Genomic DNA, 22,995 nt, shown 5'->3' with positions numbered 1-22,995 from the left:
CTGATCATCATGGACCCGCTGAAAACTAAACCAGCCATCACAGCATTTCTGGATGATCCGAATTGTGGATCTGGTGGCCCAACCTTAAATGGGTAAATGGAACGAGTTGATAGTATCGTAACCCAACCGATGGTACTTAAAACGGAAGGTTCAAGATAGAATTAGACAACACTGTACATTCAACTAGAATAAAATATTCAACTGTCCATGTTGATAGATGTCTTAAATCTATAAATCAACATGTCCATCGGTGACAGTTTGATGCCATTGGACAAGTTTTGATGTCATTGGAAAAATTTAAAAATTATCGATTTGGTTGCTGGATACTTTAGTTAAGGCTGTTCGATGTCATTGAAGGCCTAATCGATGCCACCGATAAAATCTAGGATTTTCATGTTTAGTCGTTTGAATGTTTTGATATTAGTTTGATACAATTAAGTGAGTTCGATGCCATTGTAGTCTCATTGAATATGTCATCGAACCGTCACGCAAAAAATACACAGAATTGCGAAAGTACAAGATTTTTTGTGGCCTTCTTTCTTATTCCAAATGTGATTATCTCAGAGGTTATAAATATGGGTTTAATTAAGATAATGACATATATCAGAGCTTTCTAACTTGTTCTTAGGGTTTCAAAGGGCTTATAAGGAAAGATTCAAGGCTTGTTTGAATCGGATAATTTCTATATCTTATAATTTTCTACTTTCATAGTGAGATATGTTGCTTTGTGCCATGATTTTTTCATGTTAAATTTGGAGTCTTTGTGATTGTACTTGCTTTGTACTATTAGATTACTCTACTTGATATATCTTTGTGTGCTTTCGCAGTCCCTTTAACAGTCCGACAATCAACTAGAAAAAAATAATCAAAATAAAGCATCTAATTGTTAGATTCTTAGATTATTTTAAGCTATAAGCCCAAAATTGAAGCATGTCCGATTTTCAAATGGACTGCACCAACTCATCTTATGTCATATTAAATACAAGAGTCATATGTGGTGTAGTCTACTCAAGCATTAGATTTGCCTCAACATACACACAAACAGATCCGCCCATTCCTGGCTGGAGACTGGTGGGGGTTTCTATAACCCATTTATTGGAATTGAGATTTTCAATTCGTTTAATGAATTAATAGCCCATTCATGATATAGATTAGAATCCAATTACTCTGTTTAATTTAAAACAGAGCATGTTATATCAATTAAGAAATGCAAAATGATATGGAGATGATCTTCTGTGGGATTGTATTGTTTCTTTCCCGATTCCCTAATAAAGATTTTGTATTTGTCTCCCCACTTTCCCTTAGATAAAAATCAATAATTCTGACAGCTGCTCTTACTGGAAATAGGATTAATCTTGGTTGAATTGTTTCTTTCTGGATTCCTTAATAAAGCTTTTGTATTTATGTCTCCCCACTTTCCCTTCCATAAAAATGAATAATTCTATCAACTGCTCTTACTGAAAGTAGGATTGACTATGGATTCAAGCCACAATGTAGTTTCATAAAATCTATACTATTTTCCTTTAGCTCTTTTTTAAAAGAGTATTAGGAGAAATTTAACCTATTTTATGTCTTTATTGTGCTAAATTCTCTTGTTTTCATTGGAAAGTCTGTTTTAAATTATCAAATAGTTATTATTTTGCATGCAACTATTTTAATAGCTGTTGCGGCTATAGCTTATGATATCCCACCCATTTTATCCTAAATTTACATTGAGGTATTAATGGTGGTCCTTTAATAGGATAGAACAAATGTATACGATATGAGATAAGATAGAATGCAATAGAAACAAAGACAGAAAATGGGTTGAATCCACTCATTTCATTCAAGAATTAGGATTTAAATCCTTTTCATTTCTTCAACCATTAAATGGGTTTGGGTTGGACTACCCTCCTTATGACCTTAACCTAACCCAACCTAAACCCATCCTAACCTGATGAAATAGGGAGATATTGGGCATGCATGTTGGGCCTCCTTCCAATTAAAGGTCCATAATTCTTTGGTTTTGCCTCTTGACCATCTGATTGCAGCCCAAGAATTTGAACGGTTCAGACTATCCTGTTCCACATGAGACCCAACACGCCAATGGCCTAGATTACATGACCATGGGCCCCACTAGTGCCATGTGAAAACACAAGTAGATTGCCGCCCAGAAACTTAAAGGTTCGGATTCTTCCGCAGGCAAAGTCCATTGATGCGAGGTGCAACAGACCATTGGCCTAGATCACATAACCATGGGCCCCACTAGTGCCAACTGAAAACCAAGTAGATTGCAGCCCAGGGAATTAATTGACGCAGGATGAACATGATGAGGTTGATCACAGTCTTCCTAAAAGGATAACTACTTCGGATCCACAAAGCTTCTCTAGACTTTTCACACAGACTTCTCGAATCCACGAGGAAAAAGCAAGAAAATATAAATGATATTTATGAAATTCGTAAATTGAACAATGAATGAAATAAACGAATCTACAACCCTTCAAATAAGATATCAAGCCTTGGAATAACCTTCGAAATTAAACTATAACTAAAACTCCTTAAAATTTATAACTTACTATACATGGTAAACACTCTTCATGTTGGATGTGTCCTCTACATCATTAATGGTTAGGAATTTAATGTTGGTATTGTCCATCAACGCAAGGCCCAACAAATCAGTGGTCCATATCACATTACAGTGGGCCCCACCAGGGCAAACTGAAAACCCAAGTTAGGAGTCAAGCTACAAGTCAACTAAAAAGTACCCAAATACCCTTGCATTCCCATACAAGGATAATAAATTGAAAGGCCCTTTTTGTGGGGGAAGTGGGCCCAAACAAGGTGAATAAAGGGGTCATGAACTGTAGAGAGGAGACCTTGTCACGGCATGCCTTCCACACCACCCTTTCATCATTATCCATCAGGCATGTGACTAAGCACGGGGAAGGAATCTCATCAAAACAGTAAAAGAGACCTTTGTATCTTAGCCATCCATGATATGCCCCACCAAATGAACGGTTCTGATCATCATGGACTCGCTGAAAACTAAACCAGCCATCACAGCATTTCTAGATGATCAGAATCGTGGATCTGGTGGCCCAACCTTAAACGTTGGATGATGCGTAAACGGCGCGATTTGATAATATCGTAACACAACCGTTGGTACTTGAAAACGGACGGTTGAAGATATAATTGGACAATGCTCTACATTCAACTAGAAAAAAAATAATCAAAATAAAGGATCTAATCATTGGATTTTTTGGATGATAGGCCATCCAGATATTGTCCACAGAAATGGACCGTTTGGATCTTCCATTCATGCAGCCATGTGGGCTCCACCCAGCCAATAGACTTTCGAAGGCAAAAGGGATTCTGGAATTTTGTAAAAATGACAGTCTTTCACATCTCTATTACATGAGTTCATTCCGCCAATCCGGCGATGCAGAATGACCAGCATGCGTCGCAGCTTGGGACCCACATGCAGAGATTTTCCAATGATCGGGACCGTCTATCTCCTGTTTGCTACAACTAATGAGCTATCGTTAGACAAGAACTCTCCAAAAATCGTCCCCAGCTTTAGTTTTCTGAGTTAATCTGAACCAGTAAAGATGATCTTTTCAACATTCAAGATTCATCGAACAGATGTTCAGTGTAATTTCAATAGGGTGGCACTCACATTGTATCATCAAAGACATGGACGGTTCCGATCATCACCATGTGGGCCACAAAGGGGCAGTACAGGATTGGGTCGGACAGAAGTGGAGTCGTTGTCACATGGCATGCATGCTCACACCATCCCCATTTGGTAGTATTAGAAGTGAGACATGTGACTGAGGCACGGGGGGAGGAATCTCACAGGAAAAAAGAGGTCCTGTTGTCCTTGTGATCACAGCCGTCCTTTGCAACCTCTCCTCTTCAATATCTTCCACCCACCTTACATAAATAGACCCCTTCTATTTCCTCCTCTTGCATGCCTTGTTATTAACTACAAGGGTGGAATAAGCATGAAAGAGCCTGCACATCCCTCCTTTGTTTTTCTTTTCAGACTCTTCCTTTGTCCATGCCTCTTCACATGTCCTTGTTTCCCTGCCTCCTATGGTTTGGCTCTCTCTCTCTCTCTCTGTCTGTCTCTCTCTCTCTCTCTCTCTCTCTCTCTCTCTCTTTCTCCTTACTATTTTGTGTTTTTGTGCAGATGGGCCTTGGTATGATTCATCTGCATATACTGAGGTACCTCTATTATCTACATTTTAGGCTAATATTAGTGGTCCACATATGAGATTTGATTTGATTTTTTTTTTTTAAGAACTTTATCTAATGTATGGGTGAGGCATTACAACTTGTGGTACTATACAATCTTTCCTGCATATTGGTGACAAGGAAATGGTAGGCCCCACTATGAAGATCACCTGGGACAAATATGGGGCCATTTCTTTAAAAAGCTGGACCACACCTTTGGAATCGAGATGCATTTGTGGCTTACTTAGTGAGTGGAATCAACCTGATTTTCAAGAAGGATGATCTTCATTTTGGGGTGTATCCCATTTCCATTGTACTAATATCTTACAAAAGTAGCATTTTGTCGGAAAAGATGGTTTAGTACTGCAAGTTGTGGTACAATGCCTTCAGAAATGTTTTAATACTCTGGCAGTGTGATGGTTGGAAATTAATGAGAACTAGCATATGTGGCATGGCGCACCAAGTAACTCAAACTAAACTGTCCAAGATATGGGTTTCACTTGGGATGCATCATGAACCAAAATTACTCCAATTAGGTTATCTAGCTATAGATTACCAGAAATTTATTGGATAGCTAAAAATAAAGAAAATCAGACTTTTTTTTTTTAATTTATATATTTTAAAAGAGTTCCTGATTCAGAAGTTAAGATTGTTCAAACAATTTTATTATTAGATTGTAACTCAGCTTAGTTCCACAATGTAGTCAGTTTAATTTTAGTTAATAGTACATACCTTGTGTACTGGTTTTGGTAGCCTGCATATGAAGCGTCACACGCAGGAAGAGTTTAAAAAATTTCGCTCCTCTTAATTCTTTTAGAAGTTATTAAATATCTAAGTGCTTAGTATCAAGTGTTATATGCAGCCAGAGTATCAAATAACTTCCCCTTTTCAATCTTGTTGCAGTGTAAAGAGTATGCTGAGGCACCACTTTATGAGGGCGGGATTATGGGTAATGTGGATCAGCGAATTCAGCAGAGATTCGATAATCATGCCGAGAGAGTGTATTCGCCGGCCTACGTCTTGCAGAATCTCACCCCCAACAACAAATATGCATTCTCCTGTGAGTTTAATTTCTTCCTATTTTTTCAAAAAAAAAAAAAAAGTGGTTTTAAGATGGCGGAATCCCAATACATTTTAAAATGGGATTTGAGAAAATCCCAATTCCATTTTAAAATGTGTTGAATTCCCTCCATCTGTATTAGGATGGTGGGAATTTGGGTACCCATAGGCACAAAATGTATGTGAGCTCAAGGCCTGTTTGGGAGCTTGGAAAGTATTTGGATGAAGAGTATTTTTTTTGTAAGAAAAAAAAAATATATTTTTCCTAATTAGAGTTCACTTTTTTGTAGAAAACATTTTTCTAAGAATGAGTTTTTAGAAAAAAGTCATAAAAATTTCTTTGTGCTTTTTTTTTTTTTTTGAATTTCTCTCCCAATTCTTTCTTGAAAAATGAGTTTTTAAAGAAAATGTTATTTTATATAGCAGTGGTACCTTATTTTCTTTCCCACCAATAAATCACTTGCATATGACATCAGTGCTATGAAAGTGGCAGGTCTAAAAAACCAGACTGCTCTAATCACTATGTGGACCACATCTGTATGTTGAGTCAAACTATGTGGTCCACCTGACAAGTGGTCGGGCCTAATTTTTGTGTGATCTTATGTGCAGCATATTAATATGGTAATTTGGATCTGTTTCGTTTTTGGATTGATGTCTTAGCATGAGTTGGGAAAATTGATGGATGGAATGAATGTCAAAGAGACTTAAGGTGGGCCCAACAAAGCTTTTGATGAGTGGGCTCACTGTAACAGGTAGTAGGAAATTCATTTCTAGCGATTAATTGTGCCCCGCACATTAAAATTGAGCAGTTGGCCATCAGTCACCCATGATGTATTGGACGACTTGGATGGTCAAGTTGGGTGGCTCGGATTATCCTTTTCTAACCATCCATTTTGTATGTTGTATTGGACGGCTCAGATGGTCAAGTTGGTGCACCTTTTGGATGGTGGTCATCCATGATGGTCTAGTGGACAGGCCACATCATCTGACTATTCAGAGTGTGACTTGCCAGGGAACTCAAATCATTATGGAATGGCCCTGTACAGATCAGTCATGAGATGAATGGTTTGGATTTCTTGACCATTACCTACCTTATTGAAACTGAAAATGCTAAAATCATGGAATGGTGGTTTTACCCATGGTTCTAGTGGTAAGAAAATATTCGATTTTGACAAGTGTGGCCCCTCTTCCTTTACAAGAACCCATTATCTTAAAAGATCCTTTGGCACTTTGGATTTTTACTCAAGAACAAAATCTAGGATATATATAATCCTTGGGATTTTCATCCTCAGTTATCAGATATTGAATTAATTATGCATTGAGTCACTCAACTCCACCAAGATAAATATTGAGTTGAATTTTTTCTTATTTCGTATTAAAATAAAAATATTTATATTGTGAAAACTATAACTTATTTGTTTGATTTAGAATGGAAGGAATATATAAAAAAGTTAAGAGCAGAAATCTAAATGGACACGTAACTCTCTCTCTCTCTTTCACATGCGCGTGCACACGCACACACACACATACAGAGGAATGCTCACCTTCGCACCTTCTTACGTGAGCACCCATGCGCACCTTTGCATACGTGTCTTAGACACAAAATTTGAATGGTCCATGTGAAGTGACACCCCTTGCAACTTTATGGGCCCAACTTTTAGCCTGATATAAAACTTTGGTGGGTCATAGAAAAGAGAAATGCAAATTAATTAAGGAAATTGTTTCCTTTTGCCATGGCCAACTAGAGCTTTGCATCGGGCTGAAAGTTGGGCTTGTGAGGTTTCAAGGGGTGCCGCATCACGTGGACCGTTCAAATTATGTGCCTAAGACACGTGTGCAAAGATGCACATAGGTGTTCATGTAAGTAGGTGAGCATTCCTCTATCTATCCATCCATCCATCCGTCCACACACACACATATATTACTTCACTGGAATATGATACATTTATAAGTGGCCTTGACATTTCGTGTGTCTTCTTTGAAACTTAAAAAATAGGCTAACTATAAAATAATATCAGCCATAAAATGATATCATAACATTCTTAATTCTGTCCTTTTCAGGAATAAAATAAGATACTTAAGTGCAAGGGAATTTCTAACTTTGCTAAGCCCACATACATGTACAAGTCAGCTAATACACATGCCACTACATTTGCCAAAATAGCTCACCAGTAAAATATCGAAGACATTCATTAAAAAGTGCTACCATGTAGATTTACTTATCCCAAGAATCAAGTCAGTCCTGTAATCAAGTAATCACGTGGGCCACAATTGACTAAACTAATATATGGTTGTGAAAAAATTAGAAGTTTTTAATCTTGTCGATTGGGATACCACGAAAGCGCACAAAGATAAATCAAGTATTCCAATAACAATAACCAAGCACAATCATAGATATTTCAAATTTAACATGGAAAAACTCTTTCGAAAATAAACCATAGCACAAACCAAAATATATCACTATGAAAGTAAAAGTTACTAAAGATATAGAGTATCTAATTCCAACAAAGCCTTGAATCTCCTTCTAGAAGCCCTTAAAAATTCTAAGATTTAATTTAAAAAAATATTTAAAATACCCTTTGATTCTGGTTACACCCTTATATACAGCCTCTAAGGAATCATAATTAAAATCGAAACAAATCTCACAAATATGCAACTCCACGCATAAGCTCCATGACTCATTTGATGACATTGAACTATCATCGGTAAACATATTGATTTTCAAAATTAAGACATCAATCAATACCATCAAATCATTTTCAGTACCATTACCAAGATCAGATTGGTTATACAATCCTAGACGTTGATTCTTCTACACTTGTTTATTAAAATAAGATAATTGAATATTTTCCTTTTTCAGCCGTCCCGTTAATGCCCACAAAGCCAACAATCAGATAATTAAATAAGCCTAAGTTTTGTTTCATTGAACATCCAAACAGATCACTATAACTCGGACGGTTTTGCCCCCACGCCCCGTTTGCAATTTCTAAGTGCTCGCGTATCATCCACCACACTCGGCCAGAGTATCAAATTCCCACCTTGATCAGACGGGCATAACTCCGAACCGTCCATCTGGATATGATGATTTTCACATGTGAGACCACCACCGTAAATTGTGTGAGTGGGACCCAAGAACATAGGGCTAGAAGGTTGCTCCTCGTGACATAGCTAGGTAATTTTCGTCCATGCCAAACGCTCGGTCCAAGTCTTTTTTTGGACCATTCCTCCTGTGGGACCCACATCCACGTGGAAAGGACATACTTCTAAAATTAACAGCTTGTACTCCCGCGTGAGTACTGTAGACCATTGGTTTGCTTCATTCACATCCGTACACCTCCCGGGAAGCGGGTTTGGTACCGTTGACCTGACACCGACCAGCTAGGTGGTATTTGGGTGGTGGGCCAGTTTTTTTTTTTTTTAATCCACAACGTCCATCCGTTTTTCAAGATCATTTTAGGTTGTGAGCCAAAAAATGAACTGGATAGATAGCTCAATTTGACCACACCATAGGAAAATGTGGTGATTGAACACCCACCATTAAAAACTTCTTGAGGGACCACAGAAGTTTTGGATCAATCTGTTATTTGTTTTTTCCATTCATCTAGGTCCGTGTGACCTTATTAACAGGTTGGATGGAAAATCGACGTTAATTTGGGCCCTACCAAGGTTTCAACAGTGGTTGTCATTATCCCCACTGTTTCCTGTGGTGTGGTCCATTTGAGCTTCAGATCTGCTTCATTTTTGGGATTTTATACTAAAATGTGCTGAAAAAAACGTATGGATGGAGTGGATATCTAAACACGTACATCATGGTGGGCCCCACAGCGCCCAACACCACCTAGCTGGGTGTTCTTGGGTCACCACCCAATCCGCTTCCTTCATCCCAGCATGGCATGCACAGGCGTGAGATCCAGACCGTCCTTAGATTCCCTGCCAGGAAAATGAGGTCAGTGATCCACTCCACTCGTCAGGTGGCTCACAACTTACAAAACAGATAAGATTAATTTTTATTATTTTTTGGCCTGGTTCTTCTAAGCCATCCGATAGAGCCTGACATTTTGGCCCATCTAATGAGTGTACCAGCTAGCTTGATTCTAGTGTCAGGGAATCTACAGTGGACTGCACCTGATGAACGGCTTGGATGTCATGATCATGTGCCACCTTGGCTCGTAAAGGCTTGTGCATGAGATGCCTCCACCACTTCTTGTTGGGTAGATATATTATAGCAACCTCATTCAGGTAAGTCATAGATTTTCTGAGCCAACACAACCAAGCTTTCCATTTAGGTGGGCCACATTGATCATGTCTTCTGATTGACCACAATGTAAAAACAAATGGACGGCTAAAATAACTCCTTTAGTCATCCATTTGTTCGTTTAGATGATATTTACAAGGGTATGGCATCATATATATATTTGTTGCATGGCGTCCACGTCTTATGAGGTGTAAAACGCACATTAGAGTCTGCGGATTTATGCATTACTAAATAGTAGATATTGCTCATATATCTTTTTCTAGACCATGATTTAAAAATAAAAATAAAAAATCTGTTGTAACCTCTTTTGTTTTTTTTTTTTTTTCACTAGTTGGATCAGTTAAATCTTTGATGTATTCTCTATTATAAGTTTATAACCACCTATATCGTGGACCACCTAAAGAAGGGTTAGGATTCTTCCATTCTGGGGTGCAGTGGGGCCCACTTATCACACTTTGTTCAAACTCAAAACTCAAATGATTACACAAAAAGGAAATTACATCAATGGGATTTCTTTATAATTGATTGATTGGTGGATATTCAATGACAGTTCGAAATGAAATCAAACAATGGTTGAGATTACTTAGAGGTTAGGATTGTTAAATATATATGAATTATGGATAATAACTAATCTGACTGCATGTTTGGATGCATGGATTGTTTGAATTCCATAAAAATATAATGATTATCAAATAATAATTTTCATGATTAGTTGAAAAATAAGATTAATTAAAAAATGAAGTGCCTATTTGTATAGCAAGTAAAATTCTATATTTATTAAACACAGTCATTTCTTATTTCTTCTGCTAGGAAATTTCAAATACCATGTAATTCTATAGTTAGTTTGGATTTCAAAATATTAGTCTTTTTAAATATATTTCACCTTTTGGGCATTGATCAGGTTGGGTTAAAATCAACGGTGTAGATTCAGCTCTCATAAGGGCTAGGTTCTCAACCAATAACTCCACATTTAAGTGTGTCGGGACCGTCTTGGCTAAGAGTGGTTGTTGGTCATTTCTTAAAGGCGGATTCGTTCCCGACTCATCATCTACATTCGGTGTTCTCTTCTTTCAGGCAACTAGCTCTATATGAAATTCGATTTTTTGGCCATTTTATTCCATGATAAGTACTTTTGTTAATATATTGGTTGTTTTTGCAGAGTTTCGATGAGAGCTCGATCGAGATTTCGGTCACTGGCTCTTCTTTGCAACCGTTTACGCCCCAACAGTGGAAAATGCACCAAGATGATGGAATTAGAAGGGTAAATATTCATCTAAGAAAATGTTATACTAAATGATAATCGAATAGGCGATCACACCTGGTTTGGTGCAAAAATGCAAATATATTAAAATACCCGCCACACTTGAATGAAATTATTATAATCGGTCCAACAAGCCATTTATGCCGTTTTCTATAAATCCATAAACATATCGGTATAGGTATACCATCAATTCAATTTTCTTTTTCTATTTCTACTATTAAACTACTTGCATCTTTTTTATGTTTATGCTTCAGTGAATGGTTTTTATTTATTTTTTATCAATATTTTAAAAAATAATTTTTGAACTTTATTTGACAAACTAAAGTCATTTCAATTGCTATCCAAAGCGATTCTCTTAAGTTGATGAGGTGGAATTTGAATGGGTCATATGCCACTATTAATGGGCCCATGCAAAGCTTGTTTGAAAGTTATTTAGTCAAATAAATACTTTTGACCTATCTTATCTCTAATAGGAAAGTGGATTGCCTAATGACCCTTTGTGGGAAGGGCATACCATGATGTCTATGTGTTTTGTCCATGGCATTCATTCGTTTTATTAGCTCATTAAGTAGATTTAAAGCTCAAGTGAACCAGATTATTAGAAACAATGGTGATTGAGCGCACAATGTTAGAAACTCTTTGGTAGTATTGTTGTTTTGGATCAAGCTTATATTCGTGCTTTTCATTTGTCCAAGTCTTCAAAACCTTATGAGCAGGTTGGTTAGTAGATAAGCGTATGGGCCATAAGAAAGTTTTAGCAGTCCGTGTCATTGTTTCCTATTGTGTGGTTCACTTGAACTTTGGATCTACTTTATTTTTGGGCTCATGTGGGATGCAGATTCCCAGCAAAAGCCTTTCACAGTAAATTACTGTGCTAGGATGCTAGGTGGGGCCACCATGATGTTTTTGAAAAATCAATTTTGTCTGTATGTGTTTTTAAATCATTTTAGGAGAAAAGACTAAAACTAAGGTGGATTCAAAACTCGAGGACACTTCATGGGAATGAAAGCTGAAGAAAGAGTTGCCTATTCTAAGACCTTTATTGGCTCCACCTTCGTACTTTCACGCCAGCCAAACTATTTATAAATTCATTCCCATTGGGATGAAGTGAAAACAGAAAACACTTAGCCTAATATGAAACTTTTATGGCCACATGAATGTTTAAACGATGGTCATTGAATCTCCACTGTTTCCTCTCGTACGGCCCACTTGAGTTTTGGATCTACTTGATTTTTGATCTCATGTCCTAAAATGATCTGGAAAAACAGATGGACCGGATGGAATTTTCAAAAACATCATGCTGTGTCCCACCCCTAGTATCCCAGCGGAGGAACTTCTTACCAAAGTCCATGCCCTAAAATGAGTTGGCAAACATGATAGATGGCGTGGATATAAAAAACATATATCACGGCAGGCCCCACAGAGCTTGCCACCACGGATATCCTTCTCTTTGGCAGGGTCAGCAGGAATCCCATTTCCTCTGGTAGTGACTCGATGGCCGATCAAATCCTGCCACCTGATTGACGGCTCGGATGTCACTCACTCGGCATGCGCTCATTTGTTAATCGAGACACTCTAACACAAATCCTTTTCTTCTCGTTAGGAAAGAAAGCGCATGGTGATCGTCCACGTTTCAGATGCAGGTGGTCAACGAGTGCCAGGAGCAATCGTCACCGTCCAACAGATCTCCAAAGACTTCCCATTTGGTTCTGCCATAGCAAAAACCATTATAGGAAATTTGCCTTATCAGGTATATTCCTAATCAAATTCTATAAAGCTTTGGATTCCTCTCCTAAAATCCTAAGCAGTGGGATACTCCTAGTTGCGTTGGTTCATTTCGACAGTCAAATCAACCGATCTGAACCGTCTGTTAAGTCCACGACATATTTCATGGACTACCATAAGAAAGTTACGCTGATCTTATGGTTATATATCCTTGATATGGTCATATTTTTTGTAGCCATTCCTTTTCCAAGCCATCGATGGGATGGGTATAATTGCCTAACAAAATTGATTCTTTGGAATGATAAGCAATCCTCGATTTTCCCTAAAAAATAGACGTATCAAAATGTGAATTGGACCTATTTTTGTGTAAACAATCATGACCATCCATATTGAAGTCCATTGATCAAATGGTTGGTCTTTGTCGGAATAGTGTTACATACCATTATATGTCTCGGAATATTTGAAGTATGTCCATCCAAGATGTGAATCAACCAACCAGTGGTCTAGATTAGTAGATACCCTACTCAATTTGTCTGAAAAGGGTACCTTGAGATGGGATAAGTCAATATGACATCATGTTCCTCTTCTTGCAATCTAATTGGACCACATCATCGCCCAGTGCATTTAATGCAGCAACGCCAACAATGTCAATAATGATGTTGACTAATCACAGCACATGAAAATAATGATGTAGACTAATCACACCGCAGGAAAGTAAGATTTTCTTGACTGTGGCAAATAGAAGATCCAGATTCATCATGAAACTATTGGTTCGAGGGATCTGTCACGCTCCGAAATTCGAGTAAAGAGTGTGCACCCTTATATCCAAGTTTTTGTTCGTAACTCGTACATAAAGTGTATTAACTTAATTTCTTAATCAGTTTAATTAGATGTGATAATTATATTCAGTTTAAGTTTCACTCCAACTCCAATCATACATACATAACACTTAGCACTAATCAACTAGACATATATAAATCTTGACGACCCTTAAAATAATATAAATATTAAAAATTATTCATTTATTATATTATCATACTACAAATATGTTTATTCCAAACTAACATTATTTCAATTAGATAACTCTAAATAATTTCTTAAAATCTCAAAATTAATACCAATATGCGTTATAAGCTAATTAAACTATTTTAGCAAATAAATCATATAATCAGAAATGGTCTAATGCCGCCACTTCATCTTCAGATAATTATAACCACGTTCCACATGAGTCGTGTTCAGGTGGGGTAAATCCTTTTGATTCTTGCGCAACATCATCTCCTAATGACTCCTCTGTACAAATTTTCCATCAATAAAAAGGTAAGCAGGTCAGACTGAGTGAAATAATCCCAGCATGGTTCATAATCATAGCAATTAAAATAACATAAAAATGTATGTACAATGATATGGATACAAATTGTGTATGAATGCATCAGATGGGATGATCGTTCATCTGCTTGGGTTGGATGTCGTCAACCCGCATCCACCCGTTGGGTAAGATTCCACATTTTGGTAGGCTTTGGAATATCCCGCATTTGGTAATGCTCTACCAGGATCAACATTTCTTCTATGGAGGGCCCCTATGATCGACAATGCATTATGCAAATGCAATGAATGATAGATGATTTATGAATGTATTATTTTCATAACTGCTATATATATTTGTCTTGATAAATAAATTCAATGTACAATTATAATTTCATACAATTTGATACAAATTAGCATATAATTTACTGTATCATACAATATTTCAATAAAATATTCAAATCAATTCATAAATCAATCAAATCATTACAAATAATTTATTTTAATTCCAATGAATCATGAAACACATTGGGTTACTCACCTGAGTCTGGTAGTATAGAATCCATAAGATAATTAGGTTGATTTGAATTCAGAGATCTTATCAATTATATCAACAACATTATTATTCATCTAGTTATTTTACATGGTGGAACCCACCTTTGATATACATCCTAAGTAACCAAACCCTAAATGATCAAATAATTAAAATTATATGTTTATTAAATTTAATTATCAAGATTTAGATTTTCTTTTTAAAATCCTGAAATTGAATGTCAAATAATTAATCGGGGTGGCCCACCGGATGATTGGATCATCGAGATTCTTTAGATCTTGGCATATTTTGCCTCTATATATTTAACGCATTATGTAGATCTAACCACATGTGCATCAATGACCCATCTCGACTTTCTACGCTAAGTGTCATGCCTCAAACTCGGAAACCGGGCTCACAAAATTTCTGATCGCCAAATCTGGAGCCGACAGCCTCCGTAGTATCCCATTCTCGGCTCCCGGCATCTATACGCCAGGTTCCGATCCTGGGATCCTACAAGGAGGATTTCAAGCATGATTTTGATTCAGTATAAGCATAACCCACGAACAATAATCACAAGAACACCATCACAAAATTCACTATGATAAAAAACTTTAAGTACAATATATAAAAAAAAGAAATACAAGATGATGATAATAACAGAAACTCAAAAGCTCAATTGCATGCTCCAACTCTGACGAGGCTACGATTGCGTCCTGGCGTCACTTGCACACATCGATCGTGCATAAGCTTATAGAAAGCTTAGAGGGTGATATAAGTGCGTGCGCAATATAAGCGTGCTCAGAATGGAAGGTCAGAGTAATGTGAAATCATGGTGATGAGTATATGAATGCAATCAGTCGTACCAAGGCTATGCAATGCAAGATATGAATGCTATCGACCATAACACGGCCATGCGATGCGAGATGCAACTCAAGCATGCCAATCCTCATCATAATAAGTACAGTTCTCATTCTGGATAATCACCGGGGTTCAGTATACTCCAAATAGCACTGCCGCTCTCCTAGCCGTACAGTCCAAGTGAGCACTTATCCCGACCAATAGTCTGCCAATACCTATCCGGCACGTCGATAGTGGACCCATTCGACGTCAAAAAAATTAGTATTGCCCCCTACTCTTGGGCGAGTAAGGCCACACCCCTTTCCAACCGACTACGACACAGTGGAAGACGCGGCCTCTTGGTATTCGGCCCTCGTGTGCTCATATATCCACTCGAGCTCGACGTTGGAGTCATCCTCTGGTACCATCGGGTTTAGAAATTTTTACCCAAAGACATCTATGGCGCCCCGATGCTTAGTAACAATATTTTTGGTATCCAATTTAGCCACTCACGATGTATCTGTGGAGGCTATGACCCTAATGTTGCTACGGCATACAATAATCATAACTACACAAATGTAAGTACATGAATCACACTACCAGACATGCAACAATCCAGTGCGTACCATGCGCTCATGTAGGGCAACTCCGCCTATCAGGGAGCCCAATAAAGATCTGCCCGAAGGCATATGCTATGATCAATCACTTCTCATATCAAGCATACATATGATGTGTATGATCATGAATTATGGATCCATACTGAGCATGTTATGTGGTGATGGGCTCTTCTCAAAACAAAGATGAGCCTAGATGGCCTACGCACTACAGGTATGGGCCTATCAATGGGCCTTAGGGAGAGTGACAATGCAGACATTTAACCAACATCATCCTTACAATGTGGACATTAAACCATCATTGCTCCCAATGCATAGCCTGCTATAAAGGTCAACTCATAAACCATGGGGAATCACATTAGAATGGGCCTTATGTACATCCTATTGGGCCTTGACCCATGGGCCTCATATATATGAAAGTGGGCCTCGACAACGAGCCACAATTACATCAAGATGGGCCTAGTCACATGGGCCTCATATATATCATGAATCATATCAAAAGATTAACTGGACCACACTCCAAATAACAGTGGTGATAATGATTTCCACCATTAAAATTCTTAAGGCCCACCATAGCATTTATTTTCTATCCAATCTGGTCATGGGGCCACACAAACTTGGATTAGGGAAAAAAAAACAATTTCCTAACAATCCAAACTTTTGTGACTACAAAAGTATTTTAATGGAAGAAGCTCAATCCCCACTGCCTTTGTACTGAGTGGTCCACTTGATCCTATATCTGTCTCATTTTTAGTCTCAAGCCGTGAGACGGGCTTTTAAAATGGTTGGACGGTTGGGATGCAACACATGCATCATGGTAGGTCCCATAGGGATGGACGGCATAGATAAATCATATACCTCATGGTGGGGGTCCCCTTGATGAAAGGTGTGGGTACAATACATACATTAGTGGGTCCCATGTGGGGCCCACCACAATGTCTATTTTCCACCCAAACTGTGGATAAGATCACATAGACATGGAAGCCCACCGAAATGTTTATTTTCCACCCAATCTATTGATAAGGCCACACGTACCTGGGGCCCACCATAATGTTTGTTTTCCACCCAACTAGTTGATAAGGTCATGTGGACTTGGGGTGGGCTTGGGGCCCACCGAAATGTTTAATTGCCACCCAAACTGTTCATAAGGTCACGTGGACCTGGGGCCCACGGTGATGTTTATTTGCCATCCAAATTGTTGATAAGGTCAAGTGGACCTGGGGTCCATGAAAATGTTTATTTACACCCAACCTATTTAAGAGGTCACACGGACCAGGGGCCCACCATAATGTTTATTTGCATCCAACCTGTTTATGAGGTCACACGGACCAGGGGCCCACCAAAATGTTTATTTTCCTCCAATCTGTTGATAAGGTCACGTGGACCTGGATTGAGGAGGAAAAACAAATTTCGTATTAATCCAAAACTTCTGACCCCAAAAAGGTCTAATGGAGGCATCAATCCTGGCCTCTAAGAAATTTTGTGTCAATGTTAAACAACCAATTTTGGGGCCCATCATCCGAAGGGACCTTAAATAAGTTTGATCGTCTAAAGGATGGGGCCATTGTGAGGACCTTGGTTCGTAAGTTTCCAGCTGGCCCCCTGATGAATTGTCGGTTATATATACTTCTCAACGCTAGCCATTACGGATGCCAACTTGCGGTTTAAATGCCACAAACACAAATACTAGGTAGGGCCCATTGAAATCCAACCATGATGATGTTGTTTTCCACCCTCCAATAACTTCCAACCCAATTTAGGTATATTCCATAATGAAGTAACCAAAAGGTATTAACGCAAAGAATATTATCTAATGTTTGACCCACCGTAAAAATTCTGAGTTACTGCTAATGCTTAATAATAATGATGAAAAGGATGAAGGCTAATTAGTATCCAAAATTTGGCTTGCAAAAGATTTCATGGCCAAAGCCATGGTTCCGTGATTCCCAACTGAAATTACTCTTTTTTTTAGTCCGTGCCCTAAAATAAGCTAAAAACAATGAAGGGAATATCATATGCATCAGTGGGTGGGCCATACAGTGGGTCCCACCCAATGTCTCATACATGATTATATAAAACAAATAGTTAACGATATACCATTTATTATTAACTTAACTGACACAACGGGTGTTGTGTTATCCAGCCGTCATCGGTTTCGCCTTTAATAGGGTAGGCCAACTTAGGAAACCAAATTCGGGTGATATAACACAGGAAGAAGATACATACTCACAAAAATTTCAAAGGGCTCATATAAGGTTAATAACAGTTTCCATCCTAACCGATTTGAACCCCACAAAGGTCCCATAATAAAGAACATACATAAGTGTCCCATCAAATGTCAATTAAAAATAAACGGTCATCACCCACCTATCGCCTTCTCCTGCTTCCTTAGCTCCTTAGCTCCTATGATCAACTTCCAATGGTGATATGAGATTCGATGTGGGGATGAGAATGAGAGGGTGGTCAATTTGTCAAAGAAATGAGCTACGTTATGGGTATTGAAGGTTTGAAATGTTGAAAAGAAGTGGAGATAATGATTTTCATTACAATAAAATAAGAAATATGAAAAAATTCGTTTAAAATATTTAAAGAGTGGGCTTCCGGAAAATTGTAAAATAGGTAATCCACTGAAAGGATCTTGTGGAAGGAAAGATTGCCTGGTACTTGTGTGAGTGAGTGGCATGGGGTAGGTGGTGTACTTACTTGATTTATTGACTTTCTGAATTTTCATTTCTAAACGCGAGTTTCTTCGGACAGCATTCCTAATGATAGGCGGTATCGTCTCACAATCGAGGAGTTAAGATTGTTACGACAGCAATCGTGTAACCTCCGATGAATTTCGGTTCGAACAGATTTCCAGAATGGGACCGGGTAGGATTCGCCAAACGATGATCATGGTGCCATATCTTTAATGGTTTTTAATGAACCTAAAGGCCGTCAATATGGAAAGTATGAATTCACAGGTCTTACACTAAGTGATACCAATTAATTGCCAAAATTCAATTTGTATTAAATTAATGCTATCATATATGGCTTTCCAACTATGTCAACTATTATTATTTTAAGTATCTTTTGTACTTAGGATCAAATGACCTGTTCAGATCTATCTTAACACAATCAGATTGCACCCATTAAATTTATTCTTAAAATATTACTAAACGGATCTGAAATCATAAAGCATCACATTGTTAAAATTGTCTCTACACAGCTATACAATGATCGTGTGGATAATCCACACCATCTGTTATATAAATCAAGAAGAAATTAACAAAATTTAAAAAAAATTAAAAAGATATAAGAATTGGAACTTATATGATCAAGCCTTTTTAGAATCTCTTTTCCATTTTTTTTTTAGGGCTTATCATTATACATTATCCTGAATTTGAATTTTTTTATGATATTTGATAAAAAACTATTATTACTACTCCAAGAATCAATCCCTAAAGCTCTCTCTCAATTAAGAATATCTCTGCCAACTCAACTATTGACTTATTTTTTATTTAAAAGTAAAATCTTTAAATATTTATTTTAGTTATTTTAATGCATAAAAATTTAAGGTTGTTACAAGATCTCGTCAATTCTTTTACATCAGTTATATCAGTGTAACCTATTGTATATAGCCACGTGTATAAGTACTGCAATCTCATGTATGTCAGTTGACATCCTTACATCTATAACTTTGTATTAAAAAGTTGTTATGATCCTTACACTGTTTGACTTTGCCATCTATGTTACTTTTGGCGAAGTTCTAAAATTTAATACTAGATAAAAACCTCCTTCAATTGAATTCTGGCATTTGATACTAATAGAAAGAGTTACTTTAATGATATTCTTACTTTTTGTGAGAGTATTTTTTTTTTTAATAGAATTTTAACATTTAATATTTTCTCTCATATGTATATCTTTACTTCCTCATTTTAAAGTTGATCGGCACCACATGTAGCGCGGCTGCCATGTGATATTTTTTAACCATTTGATCTGGACGCACTAGTTCAATGTAAACAATGATGGATGGCGTGAATAGGATTTCGTCTATTATTTAGTATATAATGTTGACACATGATAGCATCTCATTGGTCCACGTACGTGTGCTCAAAACGGATATAAACACATCTTATATGAACATAAACTCTCATAAATCACGCTGCTTAACTAATAAGGTGGACCTTGTACATGCCGAAGGTCAAATTTTTAGCCATTCAATTTTCTCACATACATGTTGTCCACCAAATGAGAAGATTATCCTGATATATGGTTCACATCATTCTACAGAATTGGTTTGTTAAGCGATTCAACGCTGCAGTGTTCGAAAACGAACTCAAATGGTATGCGACCGAACCAGACCCAGGCAAACTCAACTACAGTCTAGCAGACCAGATGCTGAGTTTCACCAGGGCTAATAAAATCATCACAAGGGGCCACAACATCTTCTGGGAGGACCCAATCTACACACCTGCATGGGTCCGTAATCTCAGCAGCGATGATCTAAAAACCGCCGTTAATTCACGTATACAAAGTCTAATGTGCAAATACAAGGAAGAGTTCATACACTGGGATGTGAGTAATGAAATGCTTCACTTTGATTTCTATGAGCAAAGGCTTGGCCCAAACGCTTCATTGGACTTCTTCCACACGGCCCAGGCGTCGGATCCGCAGGCCACATTGTTCATGAATGATTTCAATGTTATAGAGACTTGCGACGACGGTAATTCGACGGTCGATACGTATGTATCAAGGCTCAAAGAGTTTAAGAAAGGTGGTGCAATACTTGAAGGAATTGGGCTGGAAGGCCACTTCACGACGCCGAATCTTCCACTTATGCGGGCCGTCCTCGACAAATTGGCGACACTCAATCTTCCGATATGGCTAACGGAGATCGACATCAGCAAAAAATTGGATCAGGAAACACAGGTGAGTAACTTGGCTTTGTGGAGACTGTAATGAGTTGGATGTGACTGGTTCGAGCCGACTCAGACTCGGTCAGACTCTCACTGAGTCAACCCAACTTGAGCGAGTCAGCCCGAGTTGTCGAAGTCTTAAATCCATGCTCTAGACAACCTTGAACCTACACATTCTGGCTCATTGCCTGAATTCAACCGGGCCCGGCTTATGGGCTGGATCTACAGTCCAAGCCCTAGCCCAGTACACTTTCAAGCTGATGTGGGCCACTAGCCCAATTACATTGCATGCATGGTTTTATGATCGATGGATCTAGAGAGTACTACAAATGGTGGGTCCTATCATGGATGAGCCATGCCTCAAGAAAATTTTATTGTGCAATCCTAACCATCCAATCTATCTGTCGAGTGGATCATGGAAGGCTGACCTTTGAAAAAAAAATGATTTTTGACCGCTCGTTTGAAAGGGACTGATTGGATTGTGAGGATTGTTTGCGTAAGATTTCAGCTGTGGCCCACCTGATGAATTGTCCGGATTATATATATCTTCTTCACACGCTAGCCATTACGGATGCGCAACTAGCAACGCGGTTTGGCTGGCGACCAAACACCAGCCAGCTAGCTGATGTCAAAGCTCTATGGGACCCACCATGATGTATGTGATTTATCCACGCCGTCCATTCATTTTTCCAGATCATTTCAGGATGTGAGACCAAAAATGAAGTAGATCAAAAGGTCAGCTGGATCACGCCACTGGAAAACAGTGTTGATTGAACGCCCACCGTTAAAAACTTCCTGAGGTTCACTGTAATGTTTAAGGTAACACAGACCTGGATGAAAGGAAAGAACAAATATCAGCTTATCCAAAACTTTTGTGACTCACAAAAGATTTTAAATGTTCAATAGCCATTGTTTCCTGTGATGTGGTCCACCTGAAATTTTTACTTATTTCTTTTTTTTTAGTCTCGTGCCCTAAAATAAGCTAAAAACAGATGAACGGTGTAGATATATTATGCATACATCGAGGTGGGCCCTACAGTCAGGGTCCCACCCACATTGCTGCTTCCACGGCATGGATGTCACACACAAGGGAGCGGAATAGGTGTTACCGGATAACCACCGTAGCGGGTATTACCCTTACCGTGGGGCCCACCTTGGTGATGTGTTGTATATCCACGCCGTCCATCTGTTTCTTCGGCTCATTTTATGATGTGGTCCTGAAGATTAAGGAAACCCAAATTTCAGGTGGACCATACCACAGGAAGCAATATTGATTCAGTACCTCACCATTAAAATTTCCAAAGGGCTCATCATAAGGTTTAATTAATCCTTATTTCCCATCCTAACCTATTTATAATGCCAAGAAGAACCAGATGAAAAGAAGATAGGAAGATCACCTTCATCCAAAACTTTTGCAGATTACAATTTTTTTTTAAACGGTCATTCATCACTGTTTCTGGTAGAATGATCCACTTGAGATTTGGATAACAGATAGACAACAAGGATATATATATGAATTCTCTGCTTGCCGCTAATAGAAAATTCATATTTGTCACAATTTAATTAAGCTACATCGTTATGTGTGAATTTAATATCATAGTGCTGAGATAGTGAGTAATGACATGGATTAATCACAATGCAAGAAAATAAAAAATTTCTGTTTAGGGCAAACAAAATATCCAGATTCAAAAAATACATCAAGCTTGGTCCTACCCGGTTGGGGGTAAAACTAGCTGCTAATCCACTCTCCACACATAAATGCTATGTTGGTGGGAAAGATTGACCTGGTGAAGAGAGAGAGAGAGACAGTCATTGTTTTGGCATTTGCTTGGTACTAAGCTAGCTTTGGCTTTCTTGTTTACAGGCAATTTATCTTGAAGACGTATTAAGAGAAGGATTCTCCCATCCTTCAGTGAATGGAATAATGCTATGGACAGCACTTCATCCCAACGGGTGCTATCAGATGTGTCTTACAGACAACAATCTGCGTAACCTCCCCGCTGGGAATGTGGTCGACCAGCTTCTCCAAGAATGGGAGACCGGAGTAGTAACAGGCCAAACAGATGATCATGGTGCCTATATCTTTAATGGATTTTTAGGAGAGTATATGGTGTCCGTCCAATATGAAAATAAAACTGCTAATTCCACATTATCTCTTTGTCGCGGCGATGAAACTAAGCATCTTACCATTCAATTGTAGGTCATGTACATTAATTCCTATATAAATTAACATGATTTGTTAAACAAATGCTACAACATTTCTTTATTTTGGAGCCATCTCTCCATGTCATCAC

General features: G+C 38.1%; 1 protein-coding gene across 3 annotated transcripts; it reads left to right on the top strand.

Moving 5' to 3' along the window:
• The first annotated feature begins 3,923 nt into the window (after positions 1-3,923).
• LOC131249162 (endo-1,4-beta-xylanase 5) lies at positions 3,924-22,987 on the top strand. 3 transcript variants are annotated; one of them, XM_058249762.1, is made up of 8 exons: positions 3,924-4,077; positions 4,172-4,206; positions 5,119-5,275; positions 10,431-10,603; positions 10,689-10,790; positions 12,394-12,540; positions 20,076-20,714; positions 22,566-22,986. In XM_058249762.1, exons 1-8 carry the CDS (start codon positions 3,984-3,986, stop codon positions 22,899-22,901), a joined length of 1,683 nt encoding a protein of 560 aa, XP_058105745.1. In that variant the 5' UTR covers positions 3,924-3,983; the 3' UTR covers positions 22,902-22,986. The 3 variants fall into 3 exon arrangements, with proteins under 3 accessions (XP_058105745.1, XP_058105748.1, XP_058105747.1); XM_058249765.1 differs by lacking the exon at positions 12,394-12,540 and having other exon boundaries at positions 22,566-22,987; XM_058249764.1 differs by lacking the exon at positions 4,172-4,206 and having other exon boundaries at positions 3,951-4,077.
• Positions 22,988-22,995: the final 8 nt, after the last annotated feature.

This window comes from Magnolia sinica, chromosome 6, assembly GCF_029962835.1.
Source record: "Magnolia sinica isolate HGM2019 chromosome 6, MsV1, whole genome shotgun sequence".
NCBI lineage: Eukaryota > Viridiplantae > Streptophyta > Magnoliopsida > Magnoliales > Magnoliaceae > Magnolia > Magnolia sinica.
Note: the sequence above shows the minus strand (reverse complement) of the source record. Positions and strands in the feature narration are given on the sequence as shown.